This window comes from Mercurialis annua, linkage group LG5 (genome assembly GCF_937616625.2).
Source record: "Mercurialis annua linkage group LG5, ddMerAnnu1.2, whole genome shotgun sequence".
Classification (NCBI taxonomy): domain Eukaryota; kingdom Viridiplantae; phylum Streptophyta; class Magnoliopsida; order Malpighiales; family Euphorbiaceae; genus Mercurialis; species Mercurialis annua.
This window is the reverse complement of record NC_065574.1, coordinates 15,516,680-15,533,401: the sequence shown is the minus strand read 5'-3', so window position 1 is coordinate 15,533,401 and position 16,722 is coordinate 15,516,680. Positions and strand designations below refer to the sequence as shown.

The 16,722-nt window shown below is 30.6% G+C and overlaps 2 protein-coding genes across 3 annotated transcripts; both read left to right on the top strand.

Annotated features, from left to right (window-relative positions):
• Positions 1 to 5,023, top strand: LOC126682674 (allantoate deiminase 2). Of its 2 annotated transcripts, XM_050378421.2 has the most exons (12): positions 1 to 228; positions 321 to 415; positions 703 to 806; positions 879 to 963; positions 1,053 to 1,169; positions 1,813 to 1,922; positions 2,005 to 2,110; positions 2,211 to 2,297; positions 3,602 to 3,844; positions 3,958 to 4,083; positions 4,218 to 4,379; positions 4,650 to 5,023. In XM_050378421.2, exons 1-12 carry the CDS (start codon positions 156 to 158, stop codon positions 4,770 to 4,772), a joined length of 1,431 nt encoding a protein of 476 aa, XP_050234378.1. In that variant the 5' UTR covers positions 1 to 155; the 3' UTR covers positions 4,773 to 5,023. The 2 variants fall into 2 exon arrangements, with proteins under 2 accessions (XP_050234378.1, XP_050234379.1); XM_050378422.2 differs by lacking the exons at positions 1 to 228; positions 321 to 415 and having other exon boundaries at positions 706 to 796.
• A 5,065-nt stretch (positions 5,024 to 10,088) lies between these two features.
• LOC126682811 (zinc transporter 5-like) lies at positions 10,089 to 13,957 on the top strand. The gene is made up of 3 exons (XM_050378577.2): positions 10,089 to 10,748; positions 11,823 to 11,972; positions 13,537 to 13,957. Exons 1-3 carry the CDS (start codon positions 10,125 to 10,127, stop codon positions 13,837 to 13,839), a joined length of 1,077 nt encoding a protein of 358 aa, XP_050234534.1. The 5' UTR covers positions 10,089 to 10,124; the 3' UTR covers positions 13,840 to 13,957.
• The last annotated feature ends 2,765 nt before the right edge of the window (positions 13,958 to 16,722 follow it).

The window sequence follows — 16,722 nt, the reverse complement described above, 5'->3', positions numbered from 1 at the left end:
AGTGTGTTACATTCAGAAACAAATTTTGATTTTGTTTTTTATTTGTCCTCTGCAGACGCCAAAATACAAAGCCTAAGCGGAGGACAGAAGTGGCATTGGTCAGCCGCCGTGGCCGCTCAATATCATTATTATTGCGGTTGTCCATTGCTATTTTCATGGCTTATCTCTCTATCTTCCTCTTCAACTTTTTCGTGGCTTTTCTCTTATCAACTTCTCTTTCTGCTGCACGTAACTTTTCTCAATTTTTCTTCTGTTTATTCAATCATTGCACACCTTTATTCTCATACTAATACTCTTATTTGATCTTCTTTTCATGTAAGATATTGGAAATGAAGATTTTGGTGATAAAAGGAATCATTTGTACCAAGAAATCTTGAGAGATGAAGCTGTTGCAAGGCTCAATGAGCTTGCGAAGGTATTCAAATCTCTAACTTTTCGTTTAGTTTTGATGGGTATCAGATTAGTATTAGAAAAGTTTATTTTCTTTATGCTTTAATTATTTTTCAGAATTTGTTTCAGGGCCAAGATTGTAACTTTTTGAAGGAATTGTTTAAACTGTCACTTGTATTGCTTATCCTTAGCATATCCTATCCTTACACTTCTTCTTGAATATTCTATTTTAACAATACAATTTACAATCCTGGTTTTAGTTCAATTTACAAATTGGCTGATGATTAATAGTATTATTGCTTGTATTAATAGGTGAGTGATGCTGATGGCTATCTTGAGAGAACGTTCATGAGTGCAGCCGCTATTAAGGCATCCAATCTTATTCGCAGTTGGATGGAAGATGCTGGTTTGACAACGTTAGCTTCTTTCTTTTCAATTCTGCAAATGCTGTCTCTGAATTTTTTGGCTGATGAGGATGTTATTTTCAGGTGGGTAGACCATATGGGTAATGTACATGGTCGAATTGCAGGACGGAATGCAAGTGCGGAGGTTCTATTGATCGGTTCTCATATGGTAACAATTCTATTATGGTTTTCTTATGTCATTGTTGGCTAGTGCGATATGGTGTATTGGACTAACAGTTGAGCAATATGTTGTTACAGGATACTGTTGTTGATGCTGGGAAGTTTGATGGGTCATTAGGCATAATTGCGGCGGTATCTGCTTTAAAGGCCTTGAAAAGCAATGGAATGCTTGGCAAACTAAAACGGCCAGTTGAGGTCTGTGGAGTGCCTGTGTATCTTTGTTGAAATTTACTCGAGTTACAATCACAACAGTTTTACTCATTTACACAATTATCAAAAATTTTGAGTTATTTTTTAAAGGCTTGTTAGATTGTGTATTACTGTCATCTGGACAAGCTAATTTGCGTTGAGAAAATCTTCGAAGTTAGTATTGGTTACCATGTTTTATTTGGCTTACCCATATCGATCTAATGTTGATAAAGTATATAACAACCGATATTTTCTTTATATGAACCTTTTTTTTCACCGACCTGAGTAAACGAATATGAAAATGCTGTTGTCCAGTAGAATGGAAGAAATTGATGGTGTATCTACTTCTGTTTCACTTCTCTGCATATGAGCATGTCAGAGCCTTTTTCTCGAATACAAAAGAAGTTGCATAAAACGGTTTCTCTAACATGTATGGGTAGTTCACTGTAATTTTTTATGACGTCAACAGAAATCGTTGCTAGAATCATTTTTCATGGACTTTGATGTTTTAATTTCTAAAGGTAACCAACGTGCATGATGAAAAAATTCTTCTAAAAAAGATTTAGAGATTGTATCTTTGTTGGTTTATATGCTACTAATATGAACAATAATATCATGATGCTATTCCCTCGCATGTTTAATTTTGCAGGTCATTGCATTTAGTGATGAAGAGGGAGTGAGGTTTCAATCGACTTTCTTAGGCAGTGCTGCTATAGCTGGTATTCTACCAGTTTCAGCATTACAAGTATCCGATAAGAGGTTTCCTTGTGTAACCTATTTGGTCATTTTTAAACTTAAGATTGTACTTTGGTAGGTATGCTTATGTGTAATCTTTGTCCAGTGGTGTAACAGTGCAAGAAAGTCTACAGGCAAATTCCATAGGAATTACCGAGGAAAATCTGTTGCAACTGAAGTATGATCCACAGTCCGTTTGGGGTTACATTGAGGTATATCGCTAAATAGTACTATCTTGGCAAAGATTTAACTATGATAAGTGAATTCAATATGGTTACACTGCTCAATCTCTTGAATCTTCCAATGCTACAGGTTCATATTGAGCAAGGACCCGTGCTGGAATGGGTTGGTTATCCCCTTGGTGTGGTTAAAGGCATAGCAGGACAGACACGGCTAAAGGTATGCAATCATATTTCAGTAGACACATCAAAAGTCTACTGAATTTTGCTCATATTGACAAGGAGGGATAAATTTACTGTAAATTCTTATTAGATAGCCGTAGCAGCAGCATGTGAAAAACTTCTGAACAATGAAAATATAGCATATACAAATGTCCATGCATAAAGATGGTCTTTATGCCCATATTCCGAAGCTTAGGTCCATTTAATTTCTGATGACTTGCCCGCCATTTAACTGAAACTTTATTTAGGTGGTCTCTTGGATTCTATATATCACTGAACTATGCATAGCTGTTTGTTTGGCTATAGTTCAGTCATGGTCTTAAGCCTTGACAAATTTCTCTAGCCAAAAGGTATGACGTAGAAGAGAAAACAGGAGTGAACTTTCTCTCCGATTTCCTTTCCCTGCTCTAGTCATGAACTTGGAGGAGACTGAGAATGATGTTTCTGGCCAACTACAACTAGATATTGGTAGCTGAAAAATCGAGATGTTTCTGAAAGCCAAGGTGCAATGTACAGATGAATGTTGAACTTTACAACTTAAATTGAGAGATCATAAATGACTGATATGCATATTTTGTAACAAAGAATGAATTACATGCATCGGAAAAATGAAACAATGAATCATATTCTTTAGAGTATACTGTAGATAATCTAGCATAAATTTTATAAGCTAGCAAGTTAGCTTAACTATGTAATGCTTTTTTCTGTATTTTAACATTCATTGTTTATCTCTTATCCTCACTTAGGAGAAGCTAACATTTGTTTCCGGTTCTTGGTATAATAAAAAGAGGGGAAAAGAGGATTCATATGTAGATCTAATCATTGTTGAGACATGATCATCTAATTTAGCTTGGAGTCACACAAGAATGTCTTCTGGGATTTTATAAGCACACAAGATTGATGAATTGCAAATGTGTAATAGATTATTTGATGCTTAAATCTTACAGCTTCAGTCTGATATACTAGTTTTCATTATTCAAAGTTCTTCTTTTACTTGGCACGTCATTGTTCTTGCCTGTTCTTCTACTGCCAAGAAGAAAAAATCGATTCTCAATTCGATTAGAGTTTCCTGAGAGCCAAATAGAATGATGACATTGGCATTCTCTTTCCTTTCTTCTCTTTTTCATTTTTATGTTCAGGTAGTATTGGTCAATAAGTCGCTATAATTGATGCCGTCTAAATATGTAGACAGTACTTGAATAAACATTCTAGATGGACCTTTACGAACTCTTTTCAGATATTGATAACTTTCCTTCAATTTTGCAAATGAATATTTTCTAAGTTCCTATAAAAAAATTGCAGGTGACAGTCAAAGGCTCACAAGGGCATGCTGGCACAGTTCCGATGTCTTTACGGCAAGACCCAATGGCTGCTGCTGCTGAATTAATTGTATTATTAGAAAGTCTATGTAAACATCCTAAAGATTATCTATCTTACGATAGTCACTGCAATGATTCTGCAATGGAATCACTTTCGAGTTCCCTTGTCTGCACCGTTGGTGAGATATCTACCTGGCCAAGTGCTAGTAATGTCATTCCAGGCCAGGCAAGAAACTCTATTTCTGATGGTGTTAGTCAATTAACTAACAAGTGCACGGAAATGAATAAATTTTCTGTTGGTTTAGCAGTTGAATGTTAAAGTGAAATTTCTTCTTGCAGGTAACTTTCACTGTGGATATTCGCGCAATGGATGATATGGGACGTGAAGCTGTCCTTTACGAATTATCTAACCGCGTCTACGGAATATGTGATAGGCGTTCTGTTTCTTGCAACATTGAACATAAGGTGAAGACTAGCGATAACTCTGATTCTTTGATTTTCTTTTACGAGTTTTACCAATTTAAAATGGCATCCGTTTCGAGTATTTCTTTCTCTATATAATCCAGTCAGTGATAACACTCTCTTTTATCTTGTTTTAGCACAATGCCAATGCGGTCAATTGTAATACAGAATTAGGTTCACAGCTGAAGTTAGCAGCAAATGCTGCTCTTAAGATAATGACTGGTGAGATTCAAGACGATGTTCCCACACTGATGAGCGGTGCTGGACATGATGCAATGGCCATGTCGCATTTGACAAAGGTTAGTTCTTTATAGCTATACCACCAACCTATGTAGCACGGAAAAGGAAATGAAGAACAAAAAATGCCGAAATTGGAAACAACAAAACAATATTTTCTTACAGTAATAGATTATAAATATAAAAGTTCGGAAACGTTTCTACTTTCTAGAAACAAAACGAAATGCAAAAATTTGATTTGAAAAGTTTTCGTCCAACTTCTAGGCAGTAAACTTTGCTTCGACATAAAATTTTAAGGTCCTATATGAACGTTACTGCTGTCTTTCTAATAGGTCGGCATGCTGTTTGTCCGCTGCCGCGGAGGCATTAGTCACTCTCCTGCAGAACATGTGTTGGACGATGATGTGTGGGCTGCTGGCCTGGCAATCATGACATTTCTTGAGTCTCACATGTAAATAGAAATATTCAGTGACATTCTTGTACAGAAAATTAGTGTCTGATTTTTAATAAAATGTGTACATCTCCATCATTAGTTCAATAGCTTAGTTCATCTGCAGCACATGGTGCACTAGGTAAGTGATGTTGAACTTCATTGATGATTCTTGGCAGTCAATAAGCTATAATGTATTGTAAATAAGTTGTATCTCTATGTTGATGAATAAATATGTAATCCAAATTAGAGCAATGAAAATCAAGTGTTGGTCTCCTTTAATGTCCCAACCAAATGCATCTTATTTAGCGGCAGTGCTAAAAATGTTAATTTTTTTTTTTGAGTTAGTATAATAGAAATATGGAAAATTCAATTATATTTTATATTTTTACAATTTTGTTTTTTGAAGTTCATGTAAGTATTTAAACTATAATAAATTCAAAGTAAAATGAAGTCTAGCATATTGAATTGGAGAACTATTATATGAAATTTTAATTTTATCACGATCATTAAAAGTTGTTAAATTTAATTTCATTCATCATAAAAACCTCCTGATCTTGGCACGAAGTATCAAATAAGTTCAAGTCCACAAAAAGTGGATCAATTCAACCTATAAATTGGCAAAATCGGATCAAATCCGCCCTCCCACATTCTCACTTATGAGAATGAACACTCTCCGGTTTTTAATAAAAAAAAGTTTATATTAATTCTCCATTTTTATTCTATTTATAAATTGGCATTTAAACATTTTAAATAGGGTTGATGTAAAAAAAAATCACAAACTTTACACGATTTCTCATTTTAATCACGCAGTTTAAATTTTCTCATTTTCATGCACGAACTACCACTTTTTCTCAAATTCATGCATGGCGCAGAGGTGGCACCCATTTATTGGTGTAAAATGACCTCTACCTCAGCAAATTACACCAATGGAGTCGTGACACCTCAGCACCGTGTATGAGTTTGAGAAAAAGTGGTAGTTCGTGTATGAAAATGAGAAAATTTAAACTACGTGATTAAAATGAAAAAACGTGTAAAGTTGGTGAATTTTTATGACATTAACCCTTTTAAATATCAATTTTTTTATGATTTTAAAAGTTTAGGTATGTTATTAAATTTTTATAAACATTTAAGGACTTTTCTCAGTGATATGTCCTCACCCCAGAACCCTATCTTAATTATATCGAATTATATTAACATTGACGAATTTTATATCGGCCTCTTTCTTACTAGAAGAGAGAGGCTTCCAAACTTGTAATTTATTTATGAATGACAATTTTGAACACAATATTATGAACAAAGGATTGGACACTCAAATTTATGACAACCTAGTGGTGTTAACTGAAAATAGAGTCGCCACCTAGCTAAGTTATGAATACCTTTTTTACCAACGAAATGTCTAATTCGCTCATGGATAAATAAGACGTCGTGCATCAGATCGAAAGATAAAGGATCATGGACACAATTAACTCTTATATTTGGTATATTAATTTTATCGATTTAATTAGCAGATGTACCCTGGTAGATTAATTCAGATTATATATGCAATAACAATCTCATCATATAGAACGATTGGAGATAAGTGTTTTTAGGTAAATGATTGGATATAAGGTGTAGAAATTATTATAAACATGCGTTACATTCATGACTGACATATGATTCTATCTGAACTGAAATAGGAGTAAAAAACAAGTAGTCTTAAAAACATCTAACCTTTGAGGTTTCTAACACATAACAAACAAAAGTGAATTTTATTTTAATTGCATGCACAAAACTTTAACCGCATATGAAAGTGAGATTAATTTTATTATTTACCGTCTTAAATACCTATACAACCACTAATTATAGATTTCATGACAGTGTTATAATTTCCATGTGTCTAATTAGTTTTGAACCAAATTAACGTGATTATCTGATTAATCCTGCTACTATTAGATCTAGACATACATTCAAAGTAATAAATATTTCACATGCTCAACACAATAATTGATATATATATATATATATATAAAAAAAAAATTAGAAATATTTTTAAATTTTATTCTAGAGCATTTAACGGTTATTTGTCATTTTTATATCAGTACTGTCATATGATCATCAATTAAAGCAAAGTGATATAATGAAAGATTCATTCTTCTATAAATATATATGATTGTCATTTCCATATTCTTGGATATCAGCGCATGAATATCGATTTATATATTTGAATGGCGGGCAAACACAACTAAAAATATATATATAGTTATAAAACTCATAAGAAAATGTTTCGGGCCGTTTCAGTAAATAAAAAAATTATTTAGTTATAGAAAAAACCTAAAAAGTTTTCAATTAATAATTTTTTTAAATTAATTACCCGCAATTTTTATTGTTTACTTTATTTACAATAAAACTTATCTTCTTATTTTTATTAGATTTAATTTATAATTGATTTATTTTATTGACATAAATGTATAAATAAAATTTAATATATATATATATATATATATATATATATATATATATATATATATTTTATAATTTCTAATAGTCTTAATGGCGAAAAAAATCATAAATTTTAGCGTGTTTTGCAAATTTAACATAAACTTTCAATTTTGGCAAATTAATAGACAAACTTTTGATTTTTTGCAATTTTAGCACCGATCAATTTTCTTTCAAAAAAATAGAGAAAAATGCTGATGTGGACGCCGGAATAATGGTTATTCCGGTGTACACATCTGTATTTTTTTCATGAAAAATTGATCGGTGCTAAAATTGCCAAAAATCAAAAGTTTGTGTATTAATTTGCCAAAATTGAAAGTTTATGTTAAATTTGCAAAACACGTTAAAGTTTGTGATTTTTTATGCAATTAAGCCTTTCTAATATTGTAAATATATCTCTATATTTTTTATTATTTACACATTTTGTGTTTTTCATTTTAATAAATTTTCCGTTTTCCCGTGTCTGTTTCATGTCATTTTCGATTTCCGTTTCTGTTTCCGTTAATCGGTGAAAAACACCATGGAGTTCTGCTTGAAAAATTAGGCCTACTCAAATTGTCATCCAGAAATTTTTTATACCTAGTTTTCATCCTTTTCTCTAGTTTTATCTACCTTATAACTAATAATATTATTGATTGACCCAATTGAGATATAATTCGGAGGTATGGATGATTCAAAATTATTTGTATCAAATTAAATTGGTATTTTGTTTATATTTAGATTGAATCGAACCGAATTTTAATTAAAGAGTTCAAATCAAATCAAACTAATAAATTCAGTCGATTTTTTTTGTTCGATTTGTATTAAAATTTAATTGTAATTTTATGATTCTAAAATTAAATCTAATTAAAATATTATTTTTTTCAAAATAGAGAGCTGAACTAAATTCATTGGTGGGATTATCAGTTGAGTTTGGGTTTTCACACTCCCCTAGATATATGTATGATTTTGGATTTTATGTCCCTTGTTTTCAACTAGGCGATAAAATGGGCCGAACATGTGCGCGGAGAATCCTATCCCTCGGCCACTGCGTGCATGGTCCTCATTGCTCTCCACCCTCTTTCTGGCGTTGCCCAATCATTTTCTCCTTATCAAAATCAATCTTAGACACTTTTTTAGATCGGGATTCCTGAAGTTTATTTTGAATTTTAGAGGATTATATCGGTACAATGAACGGTATAAATTAAATAAATATAAATTAAATTAAATTAATCTACCATGTTTATTTTATCCAATAAACGGTGTAAATCGTGAGTTGACCTTCTCAAATTCGTTTGAACTTGAGGAAATCTCAATCCGACTGATAATCTTAATTTTTTTTTCTATCATGTATTATAACAGAAGATGAAAATTTTAGCGTTTTCTTTAAAAGCTGAATCTATAATTTTAAAAGTCTCTCCGGACGCATATATCACTTTGAACTGAAATTCAACATCATTAGGGATATTTATTAGTTATATTATTGATAGTTGATTTCTAAGTGACAAATTAGAAATAAAATCTAGACAGATTTATACTTGTGAACATGTTAATTGATTATTGGTGCCCCAAATAAGATACATAATCTCATACATTTTATTTAAATTAAGAAAAAATATGATCTATATTGAGTAATATTACATCTAAAGGTTAAAATTTTGTCGCTATATAGAACAGTTATATTAAATAGACATATTCATTTAATTAATTCTTGCTATTTTTGTTCTAGGTGTGAGACTATTTATGCATGATATTAAGTACCTTCCTAATAATTTATACATTGACATCGCAAAATAAAATAAAAAAAATGCTATATTAAATTTACACATATAACTTAATTTTTCTAGTAGAAGATCCATCTAACTTCTCAAGGAAAATATATATTTTTAAAATATAATTGGCTCTCATGCATGTACATTTTTAAAAATGATATTTTTTCTTCTATATCAAATTTTCATGAACCATATTCACATAGTATCAACTGCTTTTAATTTATAGAATGAATTCATATGAGTAGGGGTGTGCATCGGTCGGTTCGGTCACCGAACCGAACCAAAACCGAATTAAACGAATCCGAAATGTTAGAAATTTCAAAATCGAAACCGAACCGAATTATATTGAAACCGAACCGAAACCAAACCGAAATAATATTTCGGTTCGGTCGGTTATTTCGGTTAACCGAAATAACCAAATTTTATTAAAATTAATTATTAAAAAATAAAAAATAAAATAAAAAACAATAATTTTAATACTAATTTATAATTTAAGTACATTTTGAGGTGTTTTAGTAACTAAATTCTAAAAAAATTACAAAATTACCTTAACTTTTTTTAAAAAATTACAAAAATAACACAATTAATATATATAATTCGGTTATTTCGGTCGGTTCGGTTAATTCGGAAATTCCATCACAAAAACCGAACCGAATTAACCAAACTTTTTAAAAATGAAAACCGAAACCGAACCGAATTAACCAAAAACCGAACCAAATTAAAATTTCGGTTTGGTTCGGTCGGTTAATTCGGTTTTAACCGAATACTGCACACCCCTACATATGAGTATATAGATTCATAAAAACAGAAACTTAAGCTTGAGTAGTGTGTGCATTTAATTTGAGACCGAACCAAACCAATCATATCAACCAAATTTTAAATATTTTAAACCGAATCAAAAAGAACTAGTTGTTTTGGTTGATTTGTTCAGTTTGATTTGGTTGTTTTTCATACGGAACCGAACAGAAAATTGAAATTTATTTATAATATAAAATCAAACCGAATCAAATTTATCAGTTTGATTCGTTTGTCGAATTTGGTTGGTTTTTGCACACTCTACCTCGTAGTGGATAGAAATGACTAGTATATATATAATAAACATATATAATTTCTCATATCCTATAATTTCTTCTATCCTTGTTGTAGCAATGATCAAACATGAACCATTTTTCAAAACTATCTTACTCATTCTTCTTCTTGTTTCCCCAATATTAGTCTCCTCCTCAAAGTGCACATGTGAAGAAGAAACACAAGAACAAAACACATCTCAAAACTCATTAATAACATACAAACTCATTGCAATATTTTCAATTTTAGTAGCTTCTACATTAGGGGTTTCTCTTCCTTTCTTGGTCAGCAACATCTCTTCTCTAAACCCACAAGGAGAAACTTTTGCCCTAATAAAAGCCTTTGCAGCTGGTGTCATATTAGCAACCGGCTTCATGCACATACTCCCCGACGCCATTGAAAGTCTTACGAGCCCTTGTCTTAATGAAAATCCATGGAGGAAGTTTCCGTTTACGGGCTTTTTCGCTATGTTATCGGCTATTGGAACGCTTATGATGGAGACTTTTGCCTCTGGTTATCATAAAAGGTCTGAGCTGAGGAAAGCTAAACCTTTGAGTACTACTGCGAGTGGTGGTGAAGAGATAATCATGAACGTTGATCATCACCATCATCATCAAGATCATGATGGTCATGGAAATGTCTCAGATTTTGCATTGGAGAGAACGAATTCTTGGGAGGTTATGCGGCATCGTATTGTTTCTCAGGTAAAATTTAAACACATATTTGAATGGTCCAATATTATGCGTTGGTTCATTGTAGAAATATGCTCTTAGTCTTTGGTGGCGGTGATGATTGTGACAGCAATTAAGCATCTTTTGGTGACATTTTTTTTGCTAACTTATGATTAAGGAGGAGTTAATCAAAGTTTAATTTTTTTTTATACCCGAATCAAATTACATCCAGATGATATATTTGATATTGGTCATTCCATTAACTTTTATTTTTTCGTTCATAAAAAAAAAATATTATTTTTTCCGTTTTATTTTAGAAGTCTTATTTCATTCTATATAAAAATTAGATAAATATTATTATTAAAACAAAATTTTAATCTTAAAATTTCTATGAAAAAATATGAAATAAAGTAAACGATTTTTTTTTTATAAAGACTCTATACTATTAACCACCATTTTGTACATGCATTATCCATTTGTACAAAATTAATTGACTTGTAATAATAAGGCCTAATCCTCAAAATTCCTCTATTTTTAAACTTTTTTTTAATTGCACCCTGATGCTGAAAAACTCTATCAAAACCCCTTCCAACTTAAAATTTCATTCCAATTGCACCCTGACGTAGAAAAATCCTTTCAAAATTCCTCCACTTTAGAGTTTTTTTCAATTGTACCCTAAATTAAAATTTTTTATAGTTTTGATTTTAAAAGTTATTGGATATAATTTTAGAAAGAATAATTTTTTACATTATTAATAATATTGGTGTTTAATTAGAATATAAATGAAAAATAAAAAATTATTTTAAATTTTTTTTCATGTCAAAAGAGGTCGATTTAATACTTTGGGATACAATTAAAAAAGAATCTAAAGATGGAGGGGTTTTGAGAGTATTTTTCTACGTCAGGGTGCAATTGAAAAAAAATTTAAAAGTGGGGGGCTTTTGAGTGTTTAACTCTAATAATAAATACTATTAACCACCATTTATAAATCATTCAACATCTTTTTTATTATTTGATGCGGAATTCTCCAACAAATTGCAATTTAAGACATTTTTGATGTGATTAAGTTATATGGAAATGGAATTTACTTTTGCTTGTAATCCATAGGTGTTGGAGCTGGGAATTGTGGTTCATTCTGTAATCATTGGATTATCACTGGGTGTTTCACAAAGTTCAAAAACAATCAGACCACTAATTGCAGCACTGAGTTTTCATCAATTTTTTGAAGGAATGGCTCTTGGCGGATGCATTTCTCTGGTACAAATATTCTTTTTGTCTTTTTAACTGTGTTTTGAAATTATAGATGACTGGCGGTTCCAAAGAAATTGAAATCGGCCCTGTGTTCAACGACTAGTTCTAGGCCAGTTCGGGACTGGTCGGTTTCAGTTCCCTGACGATTCGGAAAACAACTAACTTAAAATTAAAATTATATATAATTTAATCGAAACTAATGGTTCACGGTTCAATAAATTTAAAACCAGCGCAGAACCAACCTTTATACAGTCTCGGGCTGGTTTTATTCCAGTTTTGTATTTGACCGAGCCGGTTTCGGACTGACCCAGCCCATGACCAGCTCTATTTGAAATTACATATATCATTAGTCTTCTTTTTAAATTTGGTTAATCATTAAGACAAAAGAAAAGATAGAAAGAATAATTTATGTTAAAAAGTACAACAAGATTTTTTAAATGAAAAAAGAAAATGACAAAATTATAAATAGGACGAAGAAATTATATATGTAAATCCATAACATATCAATGGCTTAATAAATTCAAAAATATATCAAGGGTTAATAAATTCATAATATATCGATGACTTAATAAATTTCAATTTCAATTTGGTCTTTGAAACTATTTTTAACACAAATATAAATATGAATTATATATTTATGAAATTTAATTTATTTAATTTAATTCTGTATATTTAAGTATTTTTAATTTTTAATCTTTTAATTTCATTTAGTTTTCAAAACTAAAAAAATCTAATACTAAAAGAATTATTATTTTTTAAAAGAATTAAATATTAATAAATATTAAAAATTAAATTGAAGCATAACTCACTAAATTTTACAATAAATTAATATTATTTAGACATTAAATATATATGTTTAAATATTAAATTGATTTTTTTAATTTAATTTTTTGATTCAGTTGACTAAAACTAAAAATTGTTGATGGAAACAAAACTGAAAAATCCTTTCATTTGATTTTCAAATAAGAAGGACGAAAGTGTCAATTATAATATACGTATGAGACTTCAAAATAATTTCTTTTGAAAAAAATGGTTTTTTTTTGTTTTATGGTCAAGTCAAAAGCATTCTAGCTATGAATAATTTTACAATTCTTGACAAAATGAAGTTCTTTTTTACATATTTATTATTCTTAACTTATGAAATGAAGTCTTGTGAATACAGACTCATGAAGATCCACACCAAATTAAAAAAAAATTGATTGTTCATTCAGTACAAGGAATATTAGAATTTGCAGCAAATATTTTTACTGCTAATAATGCTAAAATTATTACTATTAACATATAGCAATAACAACAAATTATGATATGTTACTGCTAATAAAACGTTGTTTTAAGTAATTGACAATGAAATTTGCTATAAAATGCTGCTTATAACTAACTAATGGCAGTAAATTTTAAAATTATTGCTGCAAAATAAATTTTGGCAGAAAAAAAAATTAGTTGCAAATTGTTATTGCCAAATAGAGTATTTCTTGTAGTGATTTTCTGAAAAAAAAAAAAAACAAATGCATTCGAACTTGATTATGCTTAATAATTTGCTATATAATTATTGATATTTGTGATTGTGTAGGCAAAATTCAAGTCAAAAACTATAGTGACCATGATTTTATTCTTCTCCATGACAACTCCAAGTGGCATAGCAGTTGGCATAGGGATATCAAAAATGTACAACTCAAACAGTCCAACTTCACTAATTGTTGAAGGCATTCTCAATTCATTATCTGCAGGAATCCTCATTTATATGGCACTTGTTGATCTTCTTGCTAATGACTTTATGACTTCTTTAATGTTAACTAACTTTAGGCTTCAACTTGGGGCAAATCTTACTCTTCTTCTAGGAGCATGCAGTATGTCTCTCTTAGCCAAATGGTGATAAATTTTAGGAGAAATCAAGGGTATTTTTTTTTATGTAATTTGATTACTGAAATTTAAAATGTTATAAATTAGTTGTTGCACTATATTTTTAGTGACTTTAACAGTTTTTTAATAAAATTCGGCCAATTTATTTATGTGACAGCCGAGTTTTGCTTTAATTTTGTTTATCAACATATTAGCCACACAAATAAAGAACACATTTAGAAAAGATAATAGGAAAGATGAATCACATTCCTTGAATTATTGAAGAACTATCTTCTTCTTCTATAAATATAGATACACAAAGGAATAAAAAAAGAAAGAAAACTCGGAAAGAAAAAAACTAATTATATTTTTATGGCTTAATTACTTAAAAACCACTCACCTTGAACTTTTTTTTCGTTTATACCCTGACCTAGGAAAACATTCATTTATACCCTGACGTATGTATTTATGTTTCACCTCTACCCCGAGGCACTAAATTAACCTCTTTTCATTAAAAAAAAGTTTAAAATAGTTCTTCATTTTAACCTAAGCTAATTAAAGTTTAATTAGAAATGAATTTTTCTCTAAATGAAGGACTATTTTAAACTTTTTTTTTAATTAAAAGAGGTTAATTTAGTGCCTCGGGGTAGAGGTGAAACATAAACACATACGTCAGGGTATAAATGAATTTTTTTCTAGGTCAGGGTATAAACGAAAAAAAAGTTTAAGGTGGGTGGTTTTTAAGTAATTAAGCCTATTTTTATATATACGGAAATCATGAATGAAGGCAAAACTTAAAATAAAAATAGCCGATGGACACAAAAGAAAGAGTTGTCTATTGCTGCTAGTTGTCAGACATCAAGAAGGAAGGAGTTATTGATTGACTGGCCTATGCCGGAATATCTATTTCTTCACCCTTTTTCAAGTTGTAGGAAAGGGAACTCGTGAACTACAAGTTTGTCTTATAAATTTTGAAAGATAGTTTTATCAAGAGGTTTAGTAAAAATGTCAACTATTTATTGAGAAGGTTGAACAAATATAGTGATCAAAATTCCAAGAGCAACCTTTTAACTAACAAAATGATAATCAATGGCAGTATGCTTAGATCGAGGATGGAAGATTGGGTTAACAATTATGTATAAAGAATTTAAATTGTTTGAAAAGAATTATGGAGGTCGATGTGAACGTATTCTAATAGCTCGAAGAATAAAAGAAATCCATGTAAGTTCAAATGTAAAAATGGCAAGAGCTCGATATCCTGCTTCGAAACTTGATTGAAAAACCGATAGTTAGTATTTTGAAGACCAAAAAACATAATTGCTACCAAGATACATACAAAAACGTGAATTACTTCTTCTTGTTAATGAATATCTAGCTCAATCCGCATCACAAAAACCATAAAGATTGAAAGAATTTTGTTAGGCAAACTTGAGACTGAAATGCAGAGTGCCTTTGACATATCAAATAATTATATTGCTAGATTTAAAATCACCTATTGTTGGATTTTGGATCTTTTGACATTTCTTATGTATCGCATGAACCATGTTTGACCGAGTATGCGTGTGATATAAAAGAGCTCCTGCTAGACTCTGATAAGTCTTTATTTCAAGAGTTGTTTGGTCCTTGTCTGTGTGTTGTGCCTTTATAGCCGTATGTGTATTAAAGTGAGAGCTTAATTCTAATCTATCTTTGGCAATTATTTCTTTGGCATATACTTACCTTGAAACATAGTTACGCCAATGGAGGTGTATTGTACTTTTAACTCCAAGAATTAATGTCAACAATTTAATTAGTTGATAGCAAATTCTCTTTCTAGAGCATCGATAAACTGCTAAACATACGAGTTGATAATAAGAACTGAATTATTTTACAAAACAAAAAAATGGAATCAAAACTTTAAATTCCAAATTGGTAACCTTAAAGGGGGTGAATAGATTTTGAATAGAAGATTTAAAATTCTTTTATAAACATAATAAAAAATTTAAAAAGAGTTAAAGATTAGAGAGATTGAGTAAAGATATTTAGAGTATCTCGGATCACAAACCTATCCTACATCCACTACTCAATTAAGGATTGAGATTTAGAATCCACTGATTAAGATTCACCAAGAGTTTTCTAAGCTAAACTCAAACTTAATGTTTTATAGCTAAAAACCAATTAAAAAAGATTTTTTTCAAAGCTAAACTCTAGCTTACTATGTTGATTTTCTAAGGCTAATCAAGAATTCACAATGGAGTTAATAAATTTACTCTAAACTTCAAACACTAAAAGACTGTGTTATACCAAGAATGATTTTAACAATGAATAATTAAGAGTGTAATAATAGATGTTATTATTTCTGACTTTGAAACAATGCAAATGAGTATTTTTTTATACTTATTGCAAACACATCCCCTTTGTCATTGCTTCCAGAAAGAACAAAAGACTTTTTGATGGCAGAAAGAGATTCACCCATTACCTTCTATGTTGTGCCCCCAACATGCTGCTTTGTCAGAAATCTTCAACGGCTAGTTGACACATAGAAGCCATTCATTGTGGCATTCAAATATAATTGTTATGTCTTTAATGGCTATATAAGTAGTGCATGTGATAGCTTGTGTCGCACTCATGACAATCTTTAGAAGGTTAGAGTTTCAACTAAGGACTAGGTCGCGCCCGCGAGAATATTGTCGCCCCCATGACATAGAAGTGTCGCACCCGCAAAAAAACTCTTAGGAAATTTAAAATATAGAATTTTGAATTCTCGCTAGAAGGCTCTAAAACATGCCTTGAGTATTCCATAATATACCTACACACTTATGAAGATGATTAAAATACTCATAGTTGATTTTCAAAATCAAAATAAATAAGTTTTAAAAGACAAAGGTCCGATAACACTGCTAAAGGAAAATCCAAATTCAGGAAGAGATGTTGATAA

Bases quoted from the DNA above. Each gene is read 5' to 3' on its own strand.
- LOC126682674 (XM_050378421.2), top strand. From the start codon at position 156: ATGGCTTATCTCTCTATCTTCCTCTTCAACTTTTTCGTGGCTTTTCTC. The intron at 964-1,052 runs GTAACAATTCTA...ATGTTGTTACAG, and splicing joins TATTGATCGGTTCTCATATG to GATACTGTTGTTGATGCTGG. The intron at 1,923-2,004 runs GTTTCCTTGTGT...ATCTTTGTCCAG, and splicing joins TTACAAGTATCCGATAAGAG to TGGTGTAACAGTGCAAGAAA.
- LOC126682811 (XM_050378577.2), top strand. From the start codon at position 10,125: ATGATCAAACATGAACCATTTTTCAAAACTATCTTACTCATTCTTCTT. The intron at 10,749-11,822 runs GTAAAATTTAAA...TGTAATCCATAG, and splicing joins GGCATCGTATTGTTTCTCAG to GTGTTGGAGCTGGGAATTGT. The intron at 11,973-13,536 runs GTACAAATATTC...GTGATTGTGTAG, and splicing joins TTGGCGGATGCATTTCTCTG to GCAAAATTCAAGTCAAAAAC.